The sequence below is a fragment of the Quercus lobata genome, chromosome 7 (genome assembly GCF_001633185.2).
Source record: "Quercus lobata isolate SW786 chromosome 7, ValleyOak3.0 Primary Assembly, whole genome shotgun sequence".
NCBI classification, from domain to species: Eukaryota; Viridiplantae; Streptophyta; class Magnoliopsida; order Fagales; family Fagaceae; genus Quercus; species Quercus lobata.
The window spans coordinates 34380393-34404186 of NC_044910.1; the positions used below are offsets into that span (position 1 = coordinate 34380393).

A 23794-nucleotide genomic window follows, 5' to 3' on the forward strand; every position below is an offset into this window, starting at 1 on the left:
AGGTTTTGGACAGAACCAAGGCATTGCATGGTCCTCGGACTCAAGCCTATGGGGAAACCAACTACCTGGATGAGAAAAACTAGGTTTTGGACAGAACCAAGGCATTGCATGGTCCACGGACTCAAGCCTATGGGGAAACCAACTACTTGGATGAGGAAAACTAGGTTTTGGACAGAACCAAGGCATTGCATGGTCCACGACTCAAGCCTATGGGGAAACCAACTCTGGATGAGGAAAACTAGGTTTTGGACAGAACCAAGGCATTGCATGGTCCTCGGACTCAAGCCTATGGGGAAACCAACTACCTGGATGAGGAAAACTAGGTTTTGGACAGAACCAAGGCATTGCATGGTCCACGGACTCAAGCCTATGGGGAAAACAACTACGTGGATGAGGAAAACTAGGTTTTGGACAGAACCAAGGCATTGCATAGTCCTCGGACTCAAGCCTATGGGGAAACCAACTACCTGGATGAGGAAAACTAGGTTTTGGACAGAACCAAGGCATTGCATGGTCCACGGACTCAAGCCTATGGGGAAACCAACTACTGGGATGAGGAAAACTAGGTTGTGGACAGAACCAAGGCATTGCATGGTCCTCGGACTCAAGCCTATGAGGAAACCAAATACTTGTAAGGAAAAACTACATTACATGGACTTTAGGATTTATCCGAGGAAAACTATCCACTAACAATTGGGTTAGTTCCTAAATTGCGAGGATTCTCAAGTCTGCTTTCGGGTCTGCAGCACCAAAGGGATCGATGCAATATAGAGCAATATGTCGCCTGAAAAACAATCTGAGTTCTCTACTGCTTAGTCAACTTCTCGGACGGTATTCTCGCACTTATCACAGAATATTCAAGTGTTACCTCGGTTAGTTTCCTAAGTTTAACTTACTATGAATTATCGTCGTAATGCCTGGTAGTGTTGGTAAATCAGAATTAGTTGGGTTATGTTTCAAGGTTTCCCGCTCTAAGTATCATTGAAGAAACACACACATGGAGCACACCCTTTCACAAAGTAGTGTTGCGAAAAGAATAGTATTCAAAACAAGTAAATAAATTTCCCTTTTTACTAAAACAAAGAAATAGTACAGCGTACAATGAAAAGCTGGAATCAATGATACTTGTTTTGAATACAAGAGAATGAAATAAAGCCGAGGAGTTAGCACATAGGAGAGGTTGGCTACTGTTTCAAGACCTTGTTCTTCCTCAATGCTTTTGCATGCCCATAACTCAGGCAGCAAAAGAACCCAACTTGAGCCTCACACCGCTGAAGGAAAGGTGCAGGGAGCCAGGAGTTGAGGAGCCTTCACCAAAAATTTGCCTGCAACAAGGCAGAGGTGATGATGGCGGAGAATCTTTCTTCTGACACACCAAAATTCTGGCATGAACAGAACCTGCTTCGGATTTTGACTAAAAGAGGGAGAAACACCCTTTCCCTTCTGTCGAAACGGAATATTCCCTTGAATTTATGCCTCCTTTGCCCGTACCTCACTATTTTGAGTCTCAGGAGGACACGGCGCCTCTGTGGCAGAGAGAGTTCCTTTTCTCCAACCCTCGCCTCAAACATGATATACTAAGGGAGGAAACTGAAGGATTTGTGCGTAAGTAAAACAACTGTCTCTCCTATTTATTTAAGAAGATAAGGTGGTGGCATTTAATTCACGCAGCGTCCCAAGGAATGCTACAGACAAAATATCTCCGGCTTGATTTCCAACGCCATCTGCAACCATGAGATTAAAGGAGTCTCGCGAAGGCGCACCTCGAACACTGGGACGCCAAAAAGTACCGCGTGACCAAAGATTACGGAAATACCTCTTAATTTGTGGGCCTAGTAAATTCGCGGCCCAGGCCCGTTCTGCATGGGGGCCCAGGGACTACAGCCCATGCCGAGGAATAACCGTTACCGAGGGCAACCTCCTGCTCGGCACCTTGTGAAATACCTGAGGAAAGAGAGAAACTGAATTATGGTCCTCGGACTCAAGCCTATGGGGAAAGTCCTCGGCTCAAACACTGTAAAATGTTAAGGCCAATAAGAGTGTTAGGATGATGGCGGGACGCTCCACTATTCGGTGGCCTAAGGGGGCTGTTCATTTTTGCGGGTGATATGTCTTCGAATGATGACTTCCTACACCGCATAGAGCATCCAGTTCTAACCTCGGCATTGTTTCGGGCAAGTATCGTTATTCACAGGTACGCATTGCTATGTCAAACAATTCTATCAAAGTTATGGTGACATCTTTTTATTAGCAACTATTTTGGCCTTAGTTGTCATTGATTCAAATGCTATATTATTGTGCCAAGCAGCGCTTGCAAATTTGTAAAAACATAGAGACAGAACATGCGAAGTAAAATAACAACAATTTTTATTAATATGAAAAATTATTACAACGTACAAAGAGGGGCTCAAACAAGCCTATACAAAAGGAAATCTGCCGAAGCAACAATAACATCCGCAGTACAGATAAGTAAACAGTCAAGTGTCTTTTAAACTCGTCTTCAAAGTCTCTCCGATCTCTGCCTCAGTATTACTCATATTGAGAGAAGAATCTTCTTTGAAAAAAGATGAAGGAGAAGGAAGAAGAAGATGGAAGAGATGAATGAAGAAGATGGAGGAGATGAATGAAAAGAAGGAGGAGAAGAAGAGAGAAGAGATGAAAAGAAAGAAAAAGGAGCAAAAGAGGGAGAAGGAAAAGCACCAGGATGGATCTAGTGCTGGGAAGACTAAGAAAGAGAGGCGGAGGGAGGCGCCAGTGAACGAAGAGGGGAAGAAGCAGGGGCGCTTGGACCCTGCTTCAGTCCTGACTCCTAACACACTAGTGCCATATTAGGTAAGCTCATGAGAGAGCGGATGGTACCGATGATGGGTGTCCTCGACTCAGTCACGCCGAAGGTTTGACGTGACGAGTCCCTGCTTCGGATTTTGGCTGAAAGAAAGGTGAGGTTGATTTTGAGTCTTCGCCATCCCTGTCCTGACCGAGCCATTACGAGCTTTATTGGAACGTGGCGTTTATGGGAGGGGTACAACTCCTTCATCACTCGTTGTTATGGTAAAGTGTATCACGATTTAGTGTATAAACTGGTGGGTAAAATGAACTCTAGGGGAGGCCAAGTATTTCAAATCTCAGAAGGATGAAAAGGGACTCTTTTACAAAAACAATAACCTCCTACCTTCCTTCTTATACAGAGGGTGGAGCGGGAGGCATTTAATAGGTTCAGATTTCCAAAGGAATTTGCAAACACAAACATGCCGGTTCCATTTCTCCACCTCATCAAAACAAACCGTCGAATTAAAGTAGTCTCGTAAATAGAGGTCATTAAAAGCGCGTGTTTGATACCCAAACGATAAGAACGCATCAAGCGTAAAATCAAAAGACTGTCTCGTAGACCGGTGCATTTCCTGGGCAGATGAAGAGCCGCCAGCATTGTTGACAGGCCGAGTTGACTGGGCCATAATAAAGGCTCGGTGTTACCAAAACCCCCATTTCCAACCAAGAGGTTGGACAGCAGGGTTTTGAGGGGCTATTGTGGGGCCCAAATAATTTATGGGCCAGGCCCGTTTACCCGTGAAGGGGACCAGAGGCCCAAGCCAAGGAAAGGCTGTGGCCCAAGTTCGGCGGGATAGCCTTGAGATTCAGCCGAGGACAGTTCTGTCCTCGGCAAACCCAAAGCCCCACCAAAGAGAGGGGCAAAAACGGCATAGGACTAAGTTTGAAAGGAAATCTAAAATATCCGGGGAAAACTGCCCTTACTGCCATTCAATACTCTGAACCTGACAGAGCCGCATTCTTTGGCTTTTACAACCACCCCCAACGACTTTGAGTATGGGCTGATGGGACAAGTATCAGTCTTGGAAAGGTTGACCCTATACGTGGACGAAGGACAATGAACGCAGACAAATATAAAAGGAAAAATAAGTAACCTAAAGGGGAGGCTGGGAAAAATGGCCAAAAACCAGAGCCTCCCAGCCCACCTCCAGGAGAAAGACTCTAGGGGTGAAGGAAAACTTAACCTTGTATGAACACCATGAAAAACCCACCGCCTGGCGACCAAGGCCTAGCCTTTCAAACCCACGCTCTACAAATGATATTGTTTGGGCCTTTTTATGTGCGAACCCGACACTGTTACGGTCCGTCGCGAATCGTGTCCTTACAATTATCAATAAAAAATGATAACACTCGTTACATTTCTTATGAAATTCACATTAAAAATGTAATAGTATTTTTAATAGTTATTTAAGGACTAATAATTACAAATTTATAAATAAAATAAAAACCGTGCAAAACACAGGTTAATAATTAGTTTAGTTTTAAATTAAAAAATTTTAAAGAGAGAGATCTAAACAAATCTGGATAGTATCCCAAAACTCTTCTGTGTACAATTTGCGATACATATATTTTTTTTCTTGGATTTTTTATTGGAGAGGAGATGACAATGATTGTATAGATTAAGATGAGAGTCCTGAAACAGACTTAATCGGAAGAAATTGATTGAACGTTTAACTTTCAATTTGTAATTTTTTATACGGATGGAGAGTGCTATATCGGACAGTTTTTTCGGTGGGAGAGATATCCTATCCAATTTTTTTTTTTTTTTGGTAAGAGTTACCCTATCCAATTGTTTTTATTTTTTAATAAACATTAATTTTTTTAATGGTAAACGTAGCTAATAGTATATAGGTAAACATTAATTTGATAAGAGTTATCCTATCCTAAGAGTTTTTTTTTTTTAATAAAATTTTATTTTATTGAATAATAGCTTAATAGTTGTGATAATAGATAATTGTACTTGCAAAAGAGATTTTTTTTTTAAAAAAAAGAGGTTTTTTTTTTTAATAGGTAAGAGGAGGAGAGTTAAGAATACAAATATTCTGTACTATTTTTTGTGTTCTACTTTATATTTTACCAATCACAATTTACCATATATTTTTTAATAATAGCATATATAATAATAATAACATAAATAGATAAAATAGTAAGCATAGATATAATCTATTTTATTTAAATAATCTAGTTGGTTTAGCTAGCCATCTGGTAAAGTAATCTCTCTAAAAAAAATCTATTTTATAATTTCAGACTCTCTAAAAATAACTCTCGCTTCCGCTCCTCTCTCCTCCCAAAACCTCTCTCTCAGCAGAAACTGTGACGTTTTGAGCTCTGTTCTGTTTGTCTTTGTTCGGTTTGAGAAGCAGCCTCAAGCATTGATAAGAAGGAATCTCCCACTTGCTTCCTTTCTTACTTCTTTACATTTGTTACTTTCCGATTCCAAACTATACTGCCATGTTATATAACTTCAATTCCTACTTTAGAATTCGAAAACCTCATAAGTTTATTGATTTCTTACACTTTCATACATGTGTTTGTGGCAATAGTGGTCAGTTTTATGGGCAAGAGGTTAGCTGTTATTTCCTTGAAAACCCATTAGCTTGTATTGGACTTGTTGCATATTATTCTTCATTTTTATCAAGAACCTCTTTTGCTAGTAGTAGAGGTCAACCTGCTGGGAAAAGTGAAATTGATGATACTGATGATGGGTACGGCAGATTTAGGCAAATGGGTTCCTGAGATAATGAGGATGATGATGACGATGAAGAAGTAGGAGAGGACGGTAATGATGGCGATGATGACGATGATTTTATGGTTTTGAGTTCAGTTAATAGAGATGGTGAACAAAGGGAAGGTATTGGAAGAGTTGAGTTGGATGAGGATGAAATAGGACACCCTTTGGTGAGAGAGATTTGTAGGTTGATTGAACTTAGGTTGGCTTGGAATCCAAAGCTTGAAGGGGAATTAAGGCACTTACTAAGAAGCCTTAAACCTCGCCAAGTTTGTGCTGTTCTGCGCTCTCAGGCGGATGAACAGGTTGCTTTGAAATTATTCTATTGGGCTGATCGGCAGTGGCGGTACAGACATGACCCGATTGTTTACTATACAATGCTGGAGGTCCTTAGTAAGACTAAATTGTGTCAGGGTGCTAGACGGGTTCTTCAGCTCATGGCCCGCAGGGGTATTGTGCGCCGGCCTGAAGCATTTGGTTATGTTATGTGATGTTGTCGTATAGTGGGGCAGGCAAGTTGAGGAATGCAATGCAAATTTTGACTTTGATGCAAAGAGCAGGAGTTGATCCTGATTTGTCAATATGTAACACTGCAATCAATGTTTTGGTGAAGGGGAATAAACTAGAAAAGGCATTGAGGTTCTTGGCCCGGATGCAACTTGTTGAAATCACACCTAATGTTGTCACTTATAATAGCTTGATCAAGGGGTATTGTGACTTGCATCGTGTTGAAGATGCTATTGAGCTGATCGCTGAAATGCCTCTGAAGGGACGCTACCCGGATAAGGTTAGCTACTATACAGTGATGAGTTTTCTCTGTAAGGAGAAAAGGGTTAAAGAAGTGAGGGAATTGATGGATAAGATGGTGAAGGATAGTAAGTTGATACTAGACCAGGTTGCCTACAACACTCTTATCCACATGCTCTCCAAGCATGGTCATGGAGATGAGGCTTTGGAGTTTTTGAGGGAAGCAGAGGAGAGGGGTTTTCATGTTGATAAGGTTGGGTATAGTGCAATAGTTCACTCATTTTGTAAGGCTGGAAGGATTGACATTGCTAAAGAATTAGTAAATGAAATGTTCAAAAAGGGTTGCATTCCTGATGTTGTGACTTACACTACTGTTCTTAATGGGTTTTGTCTGGGAGGAAAGGTGGACAAAGCTAAAGAGATGCTTAAGCAGATGTACAAGAATGGCTGCAAACCAAACACTGTATCATATACTGCCTTGTTACATGGGCTTTGTCAGGGTGGAAAGTCATCAGAAGCTAGGGAGATGATGAAAATGAGTGAGGAGGAATGGTGGACCCCAAACGCCGTCACTTATGGTGTTGTGATGCATGGTCTACGTAGGGAAGGAAAGTTGTCTGAGGCCTGTGATATTGTAAGGGAGATGATTAGAAAAGGCTTTTTTCCAACCCCAGTTGAAATTAACTTACTGATTCAGTCTCTTTGCCGAGAGGGAAGAACGGATGAGGCTAAAAAGTTCATGCAGGAGTGTCTGAACAAGGGGTGTGCTGTTAATGTGGTAAACTTCACCACTTTAACTCATAGATACTGCCAGAAGGATGATTTGGAAGCTGCTCTATCATTGCTTGATGACATGTATCTTAACAAGAAGCACCTTGATGTAGTCACGTATACTACAGTGATGATGCATTGGGGATGAAACGTAGAATAGAAGAAGCAACTGAACTTACAATGAAGATGCTGAAGAAGGGTTTGGATCTTACTCCTGTTACATACAGGACAGTTATTCACCGGTATTGTCAGATGGGTAGGGTGGAAGATCTGTTGAAACTATTGGAAAAAATGCTCTCAAGCCATTCATGCAAAACAGTGTATAATCAAGTTATTGAAAAGCTTTGTAGTTTTGGAAATCTTGAGGAGGCAGATAAACTCTTAGGTAAGGTGTTGAGAACAGCTTCAAGAATTGAAGCTAAAACATGTCACATACTTATGGAGAGTTATTTGAGCAAAGGGATTCCTTTGTCAGCATATAAAGTGGCCAGTCGGATGTTCAACTGGAATCTGATTCCTGAATTGAAGTTATGTGAGAGGTGAGTAAAAGACTGATGTTAGAAGGAAAATGTGAGGAGGCAGATAGGCTTATGATACGTTTTGTTGAGCGTGGACACATTTCACCTGAGTGTCAAGAGCATTTGGGAAGCTAATGGGTGTTATTTTTGCTACTAGAGCGATGGATATACATCAGACTTTTTCATCAGCATTATGTGCTACCATTGTTAAGTGCTTTATCAGGGTACATCCCCGTTCTTCCATCTTCATTTATTAATGAGCAAAATGCAAAAAAGACCTCGTGGTTTGGGCCTATTTCAAAGACACTGCCGTATGTACAACCATCAATTTAGTGTAACCCATGAAGTTTGAGAAATGATGAAATTGCTCCTTCTGTTGCACTTCTATCAATTGTGATGGATGGGAAGTGATGCACCCAATTGCTTTATTATAAAAAATTCATTTTAAAGTAAAATTAATTAAAAAAAAGAGGGAGAAATATTTTTTTTGTTGCTGTACGGAAATTCATTTTTGTTGCAATCACGCTTTCATAAATATTTTCTTGACTTGGTAAAAGAGGGAGAAAAAAGACACTCCAGCTGCAGAAATCTTAGAACTTCGATTATGTTCACAGTGTAATGCTTATTAATGAAAAAATTCTCCAAATATCCCTTTTGTTGCTGCTATTTTCTTCAACATTACACAGAATCTGATTTTAAATTACTTAAAGGTTTTGCAGGTGCAGAATGAGAAAGTGTATTTTCAAAGTTTGAGCTCCATAATCAAGCATTTAAGAGTACCTTTGTGGCACAAATCTCTTTTAGGCCATTTTTTGGCTGTGATAGGCTTGTGAGTTCCAGTTTTTCTAGTTTGGGAAAGTTGCGGCTCTGCCTAATGCAATATTCTCTTCTGATTTGAATTCCTTGCATTATTTCAGGTATAGCATGTTCAAGAAGCATTGAAAGCTCAGTAATTTCAGGGCAATCTTCAATTTTTAAGTTAGCCAGGAGTACAACTAAGGTTCCTCCAGGTGTAGCAAGAGGTCTTTGTTTGTTGAACTAAAGTAAATATCAAAATGATTCCTGTCAATGTTTGTTTAAATGTTAATAATTATGACGAAATCTAACACATTTATTTAATAATGAATGATAAACTTCTAGGGTGGGCTGTACCTTAAAAACTAAGGTAACTTTAAATATTTCAATCCACCATAAACTCTTAGAAGGTAAAGAGCTTGTTGCATGTTAATTTGTCCCAAAATATTTCCAATCTTTCTTGTTAGACATTGGTGGAACTCCTAAAATGAACTTGCGATTTGTCTTTATTTTCTGTATTACTCATTCCTATAGTAGCTTTAACGATTTGACGAGCTTTTACATATTTATATATTTATTCATTTATTGTGATATCAATAGCCTTGATCAAGTCATGCAACATCACTACATATTCAACTCACCATCTCCATACGCAAGTGATACAAGAGGCAAACACCTTTTGGTTTATCCCTCCCAAATAGTACCGCAGCAAAGCCTCTGTTGCAGTTTATTGATCCTTTTGGTGTAGTGCACTGTACGTTAAACTTATTGTATTGTAGCTAAAACTTAGACATGAAAGGGCTACTCTTTCATGCCTCTGATATTTCTATTTTGAGTCTCATACTTGAACCAATGTATACCATTTTCAAATGTGATCATTGGCCTTTTTTTACAGGTTGTCAAACATAAGTAGCAGTACTAATAAACACAACCAAATTACTACAATTACTTCAAAAGCTTTGCAACTTCATGTTATTAAACCTTAATTCTGAAAAAAAAAATACAAGTTATTGAAGTTGGACCTGAGCTAAGCTCAATAACAATGGGTTCGGATATGTAATCCACCTTTAGTACCTTCTTGATTAAAGTAAAAAAAAAAAAAAAAAAAAAAAAAAAAAAAAAAAAAAAAAAAAAAAAGGTAAAACAAAGAGAAAAAATCTGTAACGTGGGCTCTAATGTCTAGGCCTTTGATTGGGCTAGACTTAGGGTTTATTTGTAGTATTCTATGTCCAAATTTAGTGGTTTCCCAAGTCCAAATCCGGCCTAATTCTGTCCAATGACCCATAAATCTAAGGTTTTTACATAGGGCAAGGTTCTTTGGTGATCTATGAATTGACTCCATCCAAAGATAGACTCTCTCTTTGGAAAAATTCCGAACTGTTTTGTCGGCTAGATATTCTTTTTCCTCAGGTATTATGAAAAAATCAATACTAATGTTACTTTAGTTTTGCACGTTTAATTGATTATTCAAATATTGATTTTAGCCTTATAAAAGGTGGCCGAAAAAAGCTAGGGGTGCCCTTCACTTGTGGGAGGTACTCTGTCCCCTATCCCAACTTTTGGGGTGTCCTTGATGTAGATCTATGTGACCACTTTATTCGACCATTCTCTCCATTATTGTCCATCTGCAACCAAAATGCCAGTTCAATCTTGTAGTTTAGTGGCATATATTATATATACTCGATTCTTCTAATTTTTAAAAGAATTCGGATTCAAATCTCCCTCTTCCACTTGTTATAACCAAAAAGTTATACATTTCTAGTTGACAGGAAATGAAAATGATTATGCCAGAAAATGAAGCAGACAACATGAAATATTGTAATAATAATTTTAGCAAGTCATATCAAATTGATATCTTTTGGACATAGAAAGTGATAGTCAAGGTGAATTTGAGAAGAAATATTTAATTAGCTTAACGATTTATATAACATAATCAAAAGATTTCACTAGTCTATTGTTTGGTGAATCTATCATTGTATCCTTATATAATACGGTTAATAATAAATTATATAAGCTCTTTTTTTTATGAGATAAATTACTATAATCTCTAGGATAAAAAGACTAAGGAAAAAGAATAATAAGGGGAAAAGTAAAGATTCTTATAACTCAATGGTTTCACAACAAAATCCTTCAGAATAATTCCTATAGAATGATACTCACAATTCACAACTGGTAAGTGGTAACCCTTAAAATTGATTCCCCCTTTACAATTGTTCTTTATAAATGTTACAGAACATGTGTATGGCTTGCCAAAAGTTATATTCCATTACATGGCTTATCTTGTAACTCAACCATGCCTCACAGAAGAAGTCTGGGGAAGCCAAACACTCCAAAGACTTGTGAAGCAGCTTCAATATTTTAACCAATTACCTAGAGCAAATGAAGAAATAAAGAAGGATTGTTGTGGTATTGGCTCAGATTTTGGACTTTTCAAGTCACTGGAAGTCAAAAATGATCAGTCTTCTTGTGTCAATTGGAGGGAGAGGAGAGCAGCAGTTTTGATATGCCTCTTTGAAGGCCAAGATGGTGAATTACGAGTTATTCTTACAAAGAGACCCATGAAATTGTCATCTCACCAAGGTAAATTGAAATCCAATTGTTTTTTTTTTGTTTTTGTTTTTGTTTTTTATTTTAGATTTATAGAATTTTTTCATCTTCTGACGTTTGCTTCATGATGATTTCTTTTTATCATCATCAGGTCAAGACACTTATTGATTTATGGAGTAGGCGGGATTTGAACTCCATATCGCTTATTTGATGACGAGATTTTATCAATAAGCTAACTGGAACTCACGAAATTAATTTACATACAAACTTTAATGCATGAAGCATGTTGAGAGTTTGATGGTGTGACTATGTGAGAGTCATGAATCATAATCCCCTATTTTTTAGAAATGATAATAGGACGAATTCTTTCATTTTGAAACAAATCCTTTAATTTGATGAGGTTAAATAATAGTATTACAAATATAAAAGTGTGTTTAGTGCCACATCATTTAAAATTTTAAATGATGTGACACTATACATTTTCAGATTAAGCATGAAATGGAATCTCTCCATTTTGGAGAATACTTGAGCCTTTACTTGATTAGAGAAATAATTGTGTATGAGAATAGACAGGTCCTTTTCATGAGAATAGACAGGATTAACTTCAAATCTAGTTAACAGTGATTACTAACAAGATCTGCCCCCCTTCCCCTGTCTCCTCCTCCAAAAAGAAACAACATTTTTTGATGTGGCAGAATTGGCATTTTCTAAATACTCCATGTGTCAAATAATTTTATAATTCTTTATTAATAGATTATACTCTTTAAGTCTATTGTTTTATGCAAAAAGGTGGAGGAAAACAAGATTGAAGGTTAATTTATGTTCTCATTTGGCAAACAGGGGATGTAGCATTATCAAGTGGGAAAGTGGAGAAAGTAGATGCAGATGACTCTACTACTGCCTTAAGAGAAGCCAATGAAGAAATTGGCTTGGAACCTAATCTAGTTCAAGTTGTTGCCACTTTAGAGACTTTTATTTCCCAGGTTCTATGATTATCACTCTTTCCCATTTGGTATTTTTTTGTTTTACATTTTCATGTTCAATGCAAGCTAATTACTATTACAATATGGTTGTAGCACCTACTCAAGGTTTTTTCCCTGTTGTAGGCCTACTTGTTAGGAAAGGAGATTTCAGACCTTTACTCAATATTAATGAAGTTGATGCTATTTTCAATGTTCCAATGGAGATGTTTCTTGTACTTCTCACTTGATCTTGAGTCATTAACTTTTAGGGTATGGCTTGTGTCCAATGCTTTGGAGCACTAGATGGGACCCAGTGATAATACGTGTTAAGATTGTGTCTCGTACAATTATTTAGTGTATTGGACAGAAGTCTTAAAATAACTTTTGTGTGAAGGTTATAGTATACCACTAGTAACAATGTTAAATAGGTCATACAATCCTTGATATACTTGATCTTTATTTTTTATTGTTGAACTTTGTATATTATAAATATACTCATTGAAGAGTACACATAGCAAGATAACCTTAGGGTTACAGTAGTATAGATAGGATTCTTTTTAATAGTTGAAAAAAATGTAGGATCTTGAGGCTAGTTACTACCTATTCGATGAGATAAATCTCTCCAAATGTATGGCTCCATAGTCCCAGGTGCTAATGGTGACTCAAACCTGAGCGCTTATGGCCAAGAGAAGGAAGATCAACCACTAGACCCCTATCCGGTATTGGATTCCTAGTACAATCTAAACAAGGACATTCAATGGATTTGGACCTTGATTAGAATGATATGATGGGCTTGGGCTTGGGCTTGGGCTTGTATCCATATCTCTAACACTATCCATTGCATTAAACACTTACTCCAACCCATGTAGATTCTCCATATGAAGCCGAAATGTTCCTCACACGTGTTCACATTCTTATACAAAGGACATATAATTCTTAGGCAAAAACACCATTTTGGTCCTTACATTTTGGGGTCATAGTCAATTTGGTTCCTATATTTTCGTAACAATCAATTTGGGATTTGGTTCCTACATTTTCGTAACAATCAATTTGGTCTCTGTTATTTTTAATTTATAGTCAATTTGATCATTGCCGTTAACTCACTAATGGAAATGGCCTACATGGTAAATAGTGTGCACTGTTGGCACACTTTAAGCTTATGTGGCAACTAAAATAATAATATTACATGCCACATCATCTAGAAAATTTTTGATTTATCAGTTTTAAAGGGGAAAAAAAAAAAAGAATTTAGATCTAGGAAGAACGTGAACCTAGAAAAATCCAACCCAAATCCACTTCCAGCATATTCTTTAAGCAAATCCAAAAATAAAATCAAACAAAAATAAAATGGTTAAAAAGTAATTACAACCCTGTAAAGCTTCTTGATGAGGGTCATAGGCTTGCGTTTCAGATCACTTTGAAACAATACAGATCAAACCCATTTGATTACTTTACATTCTCATATATCCTTCTAGAGCTTGATATGCTCATCAGTATACATGTCGATAAGATCATCCAAATCAATTCCTTTAAAGCTGAACTTCTTGAATGTCCTCTTCTTAGACTATCCCATAGCTGCCACAACCACATTGGTCCCAACGTCCACCTGAAACAAACTCATAGAGAGAGAGAGAGAGAGAGAGAGAGAGAGAGAGAGAGAGAGAGGAATTAGTGGTGGGATTTGCTTAAAGAATTTGTTGTTTATGTTTGATTTTTGTGTTCTTTGCTAAACTTAATTGTGACCAAGGAATTAGAAAATGGACTTTTGGATTTCATATATGCTATTGATTGATTGATTTGGTGTTGAATGATGAGAGATTTGTGCTTGAAGAACTGAGATTTATGGATTTTGGTTTGATTTTCCTGTCCAATGCTGATGACGTGGCATTTAATATTATCATTTTAGTTGTCACGTAAGCTTAAAGTGTGCCAATAGTACATACAATTTGCCACGTAGGTATTTTTTGTTAGTAAGTTAACTGCAGAGACCAAATTGAATGTAAATTAAAAATAACAAGAACCAAATTGATTGTTACAAAAATGTAGGGACTAAATTGACTGTAACCCCAAAATGTAAGGACTAAAATGGTATTTTCACCTCATTTTTATTGTAGAGTTTTTAAATTCTATTTATCTGTAAAATGTGTGAATATAATTTTGGCATATCATTTCATATATATAGACATTTATTAGTACAATTTTATTTTGTTTTTATTTAAATATTGATGATATGAAAAAATTCAATACACTAATTACACAATAAATGAATAGACTTTAAAAATTCTAAATTTTACACCAACCACCAAAATATCCAATTCCACTTAAGCTTTGTTCTTTATGAACGTGACCTCACCATGGGGGATTGTAGGTATGTGTGCTGTTGATCTTAATGATGAGTACTACATTGCACTTATCACAAGTTGTAAATGTTGACCTTTTATTTTACAATGTTTTATTCCTATGTTTTGTAGGAAGATAATCATAGATATGAAGAAAGGGAGTTGATGGGTGAGAAATTAAGGGGCTGTTTGGTTTTTGGTGTTTCCATCACTCATCATTCTGTTTCCATCACTCATCACTAAAAAATGATAGGACCCATGGAGAGAAGCTTGTTTGGATTTGTTTCAAGTTTTGTTTCTATCACTTAATTTTCTGATTTTTGAGTGATGAGTTATGAAAACTGGAAACACATTTTAGGTGTTTTCAAGTTATGAAAATAGAGTTATGATGGCATTTTTGTAAATACACACATTGAAGGACCCACAGTCAAACCTTTTGCTCTCTTCAACATAGTCGTCTTCCTTTTTTTTTTTTTTTTTTTTTTTTGTCTTTCACGTTGGGTCTAGATCACCTTTCTCTATCTCTCATTCTTCTTTTCTTTCCTTTTCTCATTGGTTCTGGTTGGTTGCATTTTTTTTTTCCATTCCTTTTCATTGGGTTTCTAGGCTTGGGTTCTCTCTCTTTTTTTTTTTTTTCTCCTTCTTTTCTTTCCTTTTCACATTGGGTTTTTGGGTTTGGTCGCATTTTTTTTCTTTTTTCTTTTCACCGAATTTGAAAATCAATGAATCAAAGAGGAAATTATAAGCAAAGGAAGCCCATATACCCAAAGATTACAAGCACCAAACCGATATACCCACAGATCGGTGCCGCTGCTACCCATCGGAGCTGGAGATCGATGCTGTTTGTACTTGGAGAGGAAGAGAGAGCCGGTGTCTGGGTATTGAAAACAGAGAGTGATGGAAAAAAAAAATAAATAAAGAGAGGAGAAAATGGGATATCGAAAAGGGGAAGCACGAAAGAGAAGAAAGAGAGACAGAGTCAAACAGGGAGAGACATCGGAACTTGCTCGTAGACCTCGCACATCCACACGCGCTTGTGCCGATATCGAAACAAAACTTAAAAAAAAAAAAAAAAAAACTTTGAGTTTGCTTTCTATGCTTTGCTCTCTCCTTTTATTTTTTGAGCTTTGATTTTTTTGGAGCTAATAAGAGAGGAAGAGAATGGAGGGGTGGAGAGGAAGAGAGAACCGTGTGTTTGGGTATTGGGGGAGAGTGATGGAAAAAAAGAAAAAAGAAAAAAGGTATGGTGCTTAGGCAGTGGGTCAGGTATGGGTCCCACAAAAAGTAGAAAATATTGAGTGATGAGAAGCTAAAAATATGTGCCAAACGGGTGGGGTTTAGGAAATTGGGGTATTTTAAGTGATGAGTGATGAATAACAAAAATTGAGTAAGGAGTGATGAGTGATGGTTTTCAAAAAACCAATAGCCCCTAATCTTCATATTTTTGAGTTCAAATCAGAATCTATAATCTATAATCATTCTTATTCATGCCGCATCTATAATCTACTAGCGGTCTCCATTTTTCAAAGGGCACCTCCCTAACTTTCAACAGTTGCAAAGATCACTGTATCATATTCTAGCATAACACGTACATATATGTTTTGCTGTATAATATGCATGTCACTTAAAAAGTGACAATGGAAATGCAGAAAGCGAGAAGGTATTTCATACATAGTGTTGATATATTATGGCTAAAGTGGCTCAAATCTTAGAATAAGCATATTAACCTTAGGTTAGTATATGGTTAGCCTAGGGTTAGTTAAATATTCTTTATGATATAAACCCTATATTGGGTTCGTTGTAACACAAGTACTTAATATAATATATAGCCATCAATAGCTTTCTCACTATGAATGTAGGTTGTTAGGAAAAACCACGTAAACTTTTGTGTGTGTTCTTCTCTATCATATTTCCACTCATCATTTAATCATCACACACAATCACACAACAACTTTCACATAGAGAATATTTTCATATTTCCTTTCATAGCTTGTAGATTCAACATAAATATAAGGTCTACACATTGTGAAAGAGATAATATATATATATATATATATATATATATATCTACACGAGTTAATTTATTACTCAAGTTCAACCCTAATTGCGCTCATAATAAAATAATAATGCATATAATTCATTGTAACAATTCTTCCGCATAATTATAATGTATTTGCAAAGAAATTTGCAAAAAAAAAAAAAAAAAAAAACAAGAAGACTTGATGAGAATTGAATCAATTAACCATCTTTTAGTCCCTTCAAAATTTGACCAAATTGTTAAGAAATATAATTTAATAATACAATTTTCAGCACCTCTTGTTGAATAGAAGGATTGCAATGGCACAATCTAAATGTTTTCTAGCTAAATAAGTATTGAAATAGCCTTATCTTGTATGAATAAGGCACTACAAAACGCGGGGCCTTGGGAAAAAAATTTGATTGTTTTTTTATTTTTATTCTTAAGAAAAAAATTGATTGCTAATAAAGTCAGTCAAAAGTATGAGCCGCATGGAGGACAATAATAAGCAAGCGTACAAATTTCCATTCCACATGTTCCGTACTACCTTGCAGCTGTAGCCTTGACCAGTTGACCCATCAACCAAAAGCAGCTTCACCACAAGTTCACACGTGTGGAAGAGACCGACCGCTTATTTATAAATTCATACTATTCAACTCCTCCCATGTCCGATTACATTCACATATGCTATTCTCTGTACTATAGCCTTTTTTTTTTTTTTTTTTCAAACTTTAGCCTAAATATGTCAAATGGGATCAAATTTAGGTCCGATTTCTATTTTCTCAAATCTCAATTAAATTCAATTATGTGACTTATGGTATGGATGGAGGATGTTTAAGCTGATTTCATTCACGTCTCAACGCTGTAATTTAAGCCGATTTAATTTTTCATTTATGAAATTAATGGATATTTTCTATATATATATATATATATATATATATATAAGAAAATAAAAATCAATTATATGCCTATATTCACTAATGAATTATACGGTTAAATTTAATTATTCTTAGAAAATATATTACTCTTCCTATTGGAAAATTATATTCTCTAAATGAAGTGGTTCTATTTATTTCAATTTATATTAAATTTTACAAATATGACATGTTAGTTTGTACGTTGTTTATTTTTTTTTAATAAAAAGCTCTCAACTACTAAATGTATAAAATTGAGAGGACCTTGTTCTATTTTTTTTTTAATCGCATTGTTTAATATAATTATATCGTTAAATTTATTTGAAGAACTTAAAAGTATAATAATACCTTATACAAACTGTACCTAAATTTTGTGTGACAGTTCACTGGAAGCTTCCAAATAATTCAGACTAGTAAGCCAAAGAGACGACCACGACGACTCCATGGATGTTCACTTTGTGAATTGATCACCAAAACGGCAAAACAAAAAACCCCACTATAAATGAACTAGCTTAGGAAAACAAACCTTTATTAACACAGATACATATTGGCCTAAAGAAGCAAAGAGCAATGGCCGCTACCCCAGCCTATAGCCTTGTTAGCCCAGCAGTGCCTGAATGGCTAAACAAAGGCGACAACGCATGGCAAATGACAGCAGCCACTCTCGTGGGCATTCAAAGCATGCCTGGCCTTGTTATTCTCTATGCCAGTATAGTCAAGAAGAAATGGGCTGTGAACTCAGCTTTCATGGCTCTTTATGCCTTTGCTGCAGTGCTTATTTGTTGGGTCCTTGTGGGCTTTCGCATGGCTTTTGGTGATGAACTCCTTCCCTTTTGGGGTAAAGGTGCACCAGCTTTAGGCCAAAAGTATCTTGTCCACCAAGCAAAAGTCCCTGAGACTCTCATCAAGCCTTGGTATCCTATGGCCTCTCTTGTGTACTTTCAATTCACTTTTGCTGCCATTACCACCATTTTGCTTGCTGGGTCTGTGCTTGGGCGCATGAACATCAAGGCGTGGATGGTTTTTGTGCCTCTTTGGCTTGTGTTTTGCTACACTGTGGGAGCCTTCAGTCTTTGGGGCGGTGGGTTTCTTTACCAGTGGGGTGCCATTGATTACTCTGGCGGCTATGTTATCCACCTTTCCTCTGGGATTTCTGGTTCCACTGCAGCTTATTGGGTACCATTCTTTTCCTTTTGTCTTTAGTTAACTAAGTTCTTAGGGGTAAAAAATGATAATCCAAAGAATTAAGAGCTAATCATATACAATTAATCAATCTTCATGATCACTTATATACTCCAAATCGACTTAATCCTTAAACACACACACACACACACACAAGATCTTAACAAATCCTTATCAAAAAAAAAATTAGAATCATTTATAAATTCTCAACAGACTAATTAGAAAATGATAAATTTATTCTTTTTCGTCATTTAAATCTATCCAAAATCATACTTATTTTCTTAAGTGACATGTATTTTTTTACCACAGAATCGAGTATTAAAATATAAAATCAAACAAGATATTAATTCCAAGATTTCATCAGAAGAGATACCGTGTTTTTCCTGTCACACTAATATAATGCTAAATTGGTATAGGTTGGGCCTAGGCTGAAGAGTGATAGGGAGAGGTTTCCTCCTAACAATGTTTTACTTATGCTTGCTGGTGCTGGGCTATTGTGGATGGGTTGGTCAGGCTTCAATGGTGGGGCACCCTACGCAGCAAACGTTGACGCTTCAATAGCAGTCATAAATACCAACATAAGTGCAGCCACTAGTCTTCTTGTTTGGACATCTCTAGATGTTGTGTTCTTTGGGAAACCTTCTGTGATTGGAGCTGTTCAGGGCATGATGACCGGGCTTGCTTGCATTACTCCAGGAGCAGGTTTGTCTTTTTTTGACCAAACCCTTATTATAAGTCTCATTATTATTATTATTTTCATTCACTTAGTCACCTGAGAAAAATTGGCGAGATTGAGAGAACAAATCTCATGAATTGGACTTATGCATCATTCATCTATCAACTTGTAGATCATATAATCGCATATTGCGAAAGAAGATATATATATTCAATATATAAGATAGCCAGATAGGTGTCACGGTGAGTCGGTGACATTATTATATTGGGAGTTGTTGCAGGGTTGGTGCAATCATGGGCGGCTATAGTGTATGGAATTCTTGCTGGTAGTATTCCATGGGCATCCATGATGGTCCTTCACAAAAAGTCTAGTTTGCTACAAAAGGTGAGGCTTTTATACTATAGATTTTTTTTTATTTTTTATTTTTTATTTTTGTGCTTATCTCTCTTTTATACTCGTGAAACATGTTAGGTAATAGAGTTGACAAATTTGCTAGCTTGTTCCCACCACTTTTTGCCACTAACAAAGTCGAGAAATAAGTCATATGTGATCAAAAATATTCAAGCTAGAATTAATCAGGATGGTTTTTTCAGGTTCCTTTTTGCAAATGAAATGAGGATTTCATTATACCTTATATATGGTTATGAAACCTTAATTTACCCGAAATATGTTTGAAAGATAATAAGCTCGAATCAAGGCAATTTGGTCTCCACTAGGTCCACTTGCTATAACTAGGTAAGGAGATTTATGAAGACATGAAAATCCATGTATTAAAATAAAGCATGAGATGTTCTCTTTCCCTAAAAAAAGTTGTGTTTCAAAAATATCATTTGAAAATCCACTTAGTGCAGAAGTGTCATATGTTGATGTTGGCTTATGAAACTTTACAATGAATTTAAATTTTTTTTTTTTTTTTTTTTATGTTAATATTTAGAATGAAAAAGTTTATAGACACAAAATTTCATGCCTCTCTTCTCTTTTTTATTATTTAAGAGATAGTGTTGCCTTTCGACTTAGCCATCTAACATACAATACATTCTTTTGGGGTTTTTTTATTGGTAAATTTCTTTTTCTTTTTTAATTACAATTTTTCTTCAATAGTTACCATTGCAATAATGGTACAAAACATCAATCATTTTCAACAAAAGATTAAATTCTGTAAGGACATGGTGTAAAACTTATGTTTTATCCTTTTAATCTCAACATATCACATCATCTTATTACATATTTAAGAATAAACACAATCACACTCAATCAATTTTAATATCTATACATAAATCCAACCAAATTGAGAATTTATTAAGATGTTATTAGGTGTGGTAGGATGTATTGAATTTTAAGTAAAATACTGATGTGACAATTATTTATTGGATAGTGTAAAACCCATGTTTTACACCCTATCCTTATAGAATTTAATCTCTTTCAACAATGACCTATTAACAAATACACATCATTCCTTCACTTACACGTAATATTTCCATTAATACAGTGATATATCCATAGAAGTATTATTACCATCCTAAGACTTAAGACTTAAGTTGCTTTCCCATGTACATGATTCAATCCCTTCTGTCATTTTCATTCCAGAATCTTATCTTCTTCTTTTCTTTTCTTTTCTTTTTCTTATTTTTATTTATTTATTTTTTTTTTTATGGATATAATCTTATCTTCAAAGGCGGCTTTTCTGCCTTTTCTCTTTAACCAATGAGATACAACGATATTAAAAGACAGATAAAACAAAATTAAGCGTGGGCCTTATATGCCCTTTTTTTCTCCATTCCTATTTCCTACGGGGCAGAAATAAATTACTTTCTCAAGCCTTTGATTAACCTCTTGAGAAGATTGAGGATGGTAATCAGGGATAATCTCTTAGCTAATAGGCCTGATCAAGACCTAGAATTAGCCTGCAGGGCTCCTTTAGGTGGATCCAAATCCCATGCAATACCACACGAATATTGTATAGTGTAAAAGTTTTGAAATGGTTTATATTGAAAGTTGCTTTTAATCTAAACCTTGGATTAATGAATTTTAAAAGAGTTAAAAAGTAAAAAGTAAAAAAAAAAAAAAAAAAATGAAAAAGGTAAAAAATGTTGTGAGAGAATTGCAGGGATCTCAATCCCTTTTAGGTCTCATGCAACATCATCATTAATTAGCATTATTAATATAAACCTTCTCCATTATTAACATGAGGAACTTTTATTGAATAAAAGAGAATCACTGACATCCTTTAGAGTTCTTAATTAAGGTAAACTGTATAGTATCCGTATGGATGATAGAATATTAAATTTTGTTTGAAAATCTATAATTTAAAGACTCCAAATTAAATAATGTTAATTTACAAAGTGATGGAGTGGTATAATTCAATCCACTCATTCTATTATGTATACATCTTCTTTTACATAGTAGTGGAGTGGTAAATAACATTCGATTAATATATATCTTCTTCTTATTTTGTCCTTTTCACTAATATACTAGTATTTTAATTCGCTTCAATAGCAAGCAAGCATTGTAATTATACCATCCATTGTTTTCAACGATAAAATAGTAATCACATCGACTTTATTCTCTTATAGAGTATCTTGATTGCATAATTTGAAAGGACCCTAATGGTATTGCCATGATTAAATTCTCAAGTGATTTATCACCACAAATTCAATTAATTGTAACCTTTTCTTTGTTTTGGAATCATTATTCACTCCCTTAAGTCTCTTGTAACTTTGACCAACAAGGGCAGGAAACTGTTTCATTCAAACAAATGAAGCATATCCAACAGCATATCACTTTTATATGAGGAAACTTCAAAGAGTAACGTTGAGATACTATAAATCTTATAAATTATCACAAAAAGTTATATAAATATTTATTTATTATGTTATTGAATACGTAAATATCAGCACACCAATCATATATATTCTTTGTCATGTTAAATTTGTAAGTCTTTTGTAATAAAATTGATAATAATTTTTGTATTTTTCGAGTTCAAATTACCTAAGAGTTGCTTTATTTATTGTATGGTTATAGGTGGATGACACCTTAGGTGTATTTCACACGCACGCGGTGGCAGGGCTACTAGGCGGGCTTCTCACCGGGCTTTTGGCGGAGCCAGACCTTTGTGCTCTCATACTGAAAAATCCCAACACAAGGGGTGCATTTTATGGTTCTAAGGGTTGGGTGCAATTCTTGAAGCAATTGGCTGCAGCCACGTTTGTGATTGGTTGGAACATAGTGTCCACCACAATAATTTGTCTAGGCATAAAGTTTTTTATTCCATTAAGAATGCCTGACGAGCAGCTGTTGATTGGAGACGATGCTGTGCATGGAGAGGAGGCTTATGCTCTTTGGGGAGATGGGGAAAAATATGATCCTACAAAGCATGGTTGGCATGCATCTTTGCACTCAGACATTGCACCGTCACCAAACATCAATAATGGAGCAAGAGGTGTGACCATCAACTTGTAAGCCAACTAGTGTATCATAGGCCACAAAAAACAATGAGAAAACATGCTGGTAGGACATTGAGTGTAAGAGGTAATTATTTAATATTCCGAGAATAATGTTTACTTCTATTATGTAATAGCGGATTCAGTAATTAAATGTATGATGGAATCTGCAATTCATGTGAGAAGATCGATGGAGTATTGAATAATTTTTTTGGTGTAAAATGTTTTGTAATTATTTGATTTTGTGAGTATAATTTTTAAGTGAACTTATAACATCTTTATAGGAGAAAATATATACGTACAAAATTCTGTTGATGTTTTCCCCCCACGTTCAGTCTTATTTTGATTATTTGTTTTGAGTGTACACTTATCACTTTGTAGAGCTGTTTTATGTGACTAGTAATTGTGTAACACTTAACTCTAGAGGCTATAAGAGTATCACATTGGTGAAGTTTTAAATTTAATTATTTGGTACTATAAAAAGTTATTTTATCTTTTTTATCTTCCTACTTTATAAAACACTCTCCGTAAATGGTTTTATTTTAAGAAGCTGAGGCTAAAGCTCTGGAGAAAGCTGTGGACTTCGCTTGGGATGTTGGTATAAGGGATGTTCATTTTGAATGTGATTCAAAAATGATCATAGATGCTATGCTCGGTGCTAGCTGTCCTCAAGCATCCATCTATAACATCATTATAGGCATTGGTCAGAAGGCACAGGCATTCAGGTCTTTCCAGTTTTCACATGTTAAGCGAACAGGAAACCGGCCAGCGCACATATTGGCTCAACCAAGAATATTGACAATTATGTAACTTGGATAGAGGAAGACTTTATTAAGTCCGCTTTGGCTCTTATCTTCTCCTTAATAAAGTTACTGTCTTTTCATTAAAAAAAAAAATATATATATATATATTAATATATAACAACTAAAATAATATAACTACGGTAACAAATAACTGCAGAAAAAAAAAAAAAAAAAAAAAAAAAAAAAAAAAAAAAACCAATCTGACACAAGTCACAACCACTGCCAAAAACCCAAATTAGCCCAAACCACCGCACAAATATCCACCAACACAGCCACACCACCACTGACCCACAAAACCCAGCCAAATCACCACCAAACCCACTCTTCTTCTCTTCAAGCCACCAAACCCTGAAACCCAATACCCCAAATCAATTACCACCACCGTCACCGCCACCATCACGGCACCAACAAACCACAACCACCATCACGGTAGCCTCAAGCTCAACGAAAAAACAAGCAACCAACAGGGGAAAAAAAAAACCAGCCGAAAAAATCAACCCACGAATCGTAACAATGGTACAATCGA

At 35.9% G+C, this 23794-nt stretch overlaps 2 protein-coding genes and 1 pseudogene across 3 annotated transcripts; all 3 read left to right on the forward strand.

Moving 5' to 3' along the window:
- Positions 1-5111: 5111 nt before the first annotated feature.
- LOC115952630 lies at positions 5112-7980 on the forward strand (annotated as a pseudogene).
- Positions 7981-10658: 2678 nt separating this feature from the next.
- LOC115953823 (nudix hydrolase 15, mitochondrial-like) lies at positions 10659-14486 on the forward strand. Of its 2 annotated transcripts, none has more exons than XM_031071622.1 (3): positions 10659-10968; positions 11776-11918; positions 14369-14486. In XM_031071622.1, exons 1-3 carry the CDS (start codon positions 10659-10661, stop codon positions 14477-14479), a joined length of 564 nt encoding a protein of 187 aa, XP_030927482.1. In that variant the 3' UTR covers positions 14480-14486. The 2 variants fall into 2 exon arrangements, with proteins under 2 accessions (XP_030927482.1, XP_030927481.1); XM_031071621.1 differs by lacking the exon at positions 14369-14486 and adding an exon at positions 12042-12295.
- Positions 14487-17540: 3054 nt separating this feature from the next.
- LOC115953822 (ammonium transporter 2-like) lies at positions 17541-22740 on the forward strand. The gene is made up of 4 exons (XM_031071620.1): positions 17541-18343; positions 18766-19051; positions 19306-19409; positions 22047-22740. Exons 1-4 carry the CDS (start codon positions 17738-17740, stop codon positions 22482-22484), a joined length of 1434 nt encoding a protein of 477 aa, XP_030927480.1. The 5' UTR covers positions 17541-17737; the 3' UTR covers positions 22485-22740.
- The last annotated feature ends 1054 nt before the right edge of the window (positions 22741-23794 follow it).